This window comes from Carlito syrichta, unplaced genomic scaffold (assembly GCF_000164805.1).
Source record: "Carlito syrichta isolate Samal-C Ts95f unplaced genomic scaffold, Tarsius_syrichta-2.0.1 Scaffold59884, whole genome shotgun sequence".
NCBI lineage: Eukaryota > Metazoa > Chordata > Mammalia > Primates > Tarsiidae > Carlito > Carlito syrichta.
The window spans coordinates 96,553-97,280 of NW_007003980.1; the positions used below are offsets into that span (position 1 = coordinate 96,553).

Consider the following 728-nt stretch of genomic DNA (forward strand, 5'->3'; position numbering starts at 1 on the left):
ATTCAAGCCGCCGTCCCCTTCTCCTTTCCGAAGCCCATGCGGTCCCGGCCTAGGGCCGCCGCGCTCCGCTTCCACCGTACGCCCCGAATCCCCACGCAGCAGTCCCAGCCGCCGAGACTCCAGGGAGCCGAGATGCGAGCGAGGGCGGCGCCCCTTACCTTAGCTCCCCCGGGTTGAATCGCTCACCGTCTCCCCCGTCCCCGCCACGCTCCGCCATTACAGATGGCCGCGTTCATCCACCCGCCGACCCGGCGTCCCCTATTGGCCGGAAAAATCGTCAATCCTGTGCGAGACAGGCGGGAATAGCCGAGGTCTGTGGTGTGATTGGTGAAGCTTTCCATCAATCTTCGCGTTGGGGGCAGCATCTGCAATACTATTGGGCGAAGGGCCCGCCGACTTTGAAAGCGGTATGGAGACAGCCAGCTGATTGGTCGCTTGGAGGCTTTATGGGAAATGAGACTTTAGCAACGAGGAACCGCCGGCGCCCTCTCGCGGTAAGCAAAACTGGGTCCTCCTACCTCCGGCCCAGCCCGCGGCGGCCACGTGTCTGCCGGCTTCCAGGACGGCGGGTTGTGGAGCCATGTTGGCCAGTAGCAGCTCAGGCCGAGACTGTGTCCGTGCGGTGAGCCAATCAAAATCGACCTGGGTCGCGCCTAGGCCAGTCACAGAGTTGCTGTGGCAAGCAGCTCTCTCCGAGCGCTGCGGCAACCGGGTGTTGAGTCGCAGCT

The 728-nt window shown here is 63.7% G+C and overlaps 1 protein-coding gene across 4 annotated transcripts in view; it reads right to left on the reverse strand.

Annotated features, from left to right (window-relative positions):
* Positions 1-486, reverse strand: part of TCERG1 (transcription elongation regulator 1) — a 66,313-nt gene extending 65,827 nt beyond the window's left edge. For all 4 annotated transcript variants that reach the window (XM_008050321.2, XM_021708417.1, XM_008050316.2 and 1 more), the window contains exon 1: positions 159-486. In XM_008050321.2, coding sequence (XP_008048512.1) covers positions 159-217 — 59 coding nt within the window. In that variant the 5' untranslated portion in view covers positions 218-486. The remainder of the gene's footprint in view (positions 1-158) is intronic.
* Between the last annotated feature and the right edge of the window lie 242 nt (positions 487-728).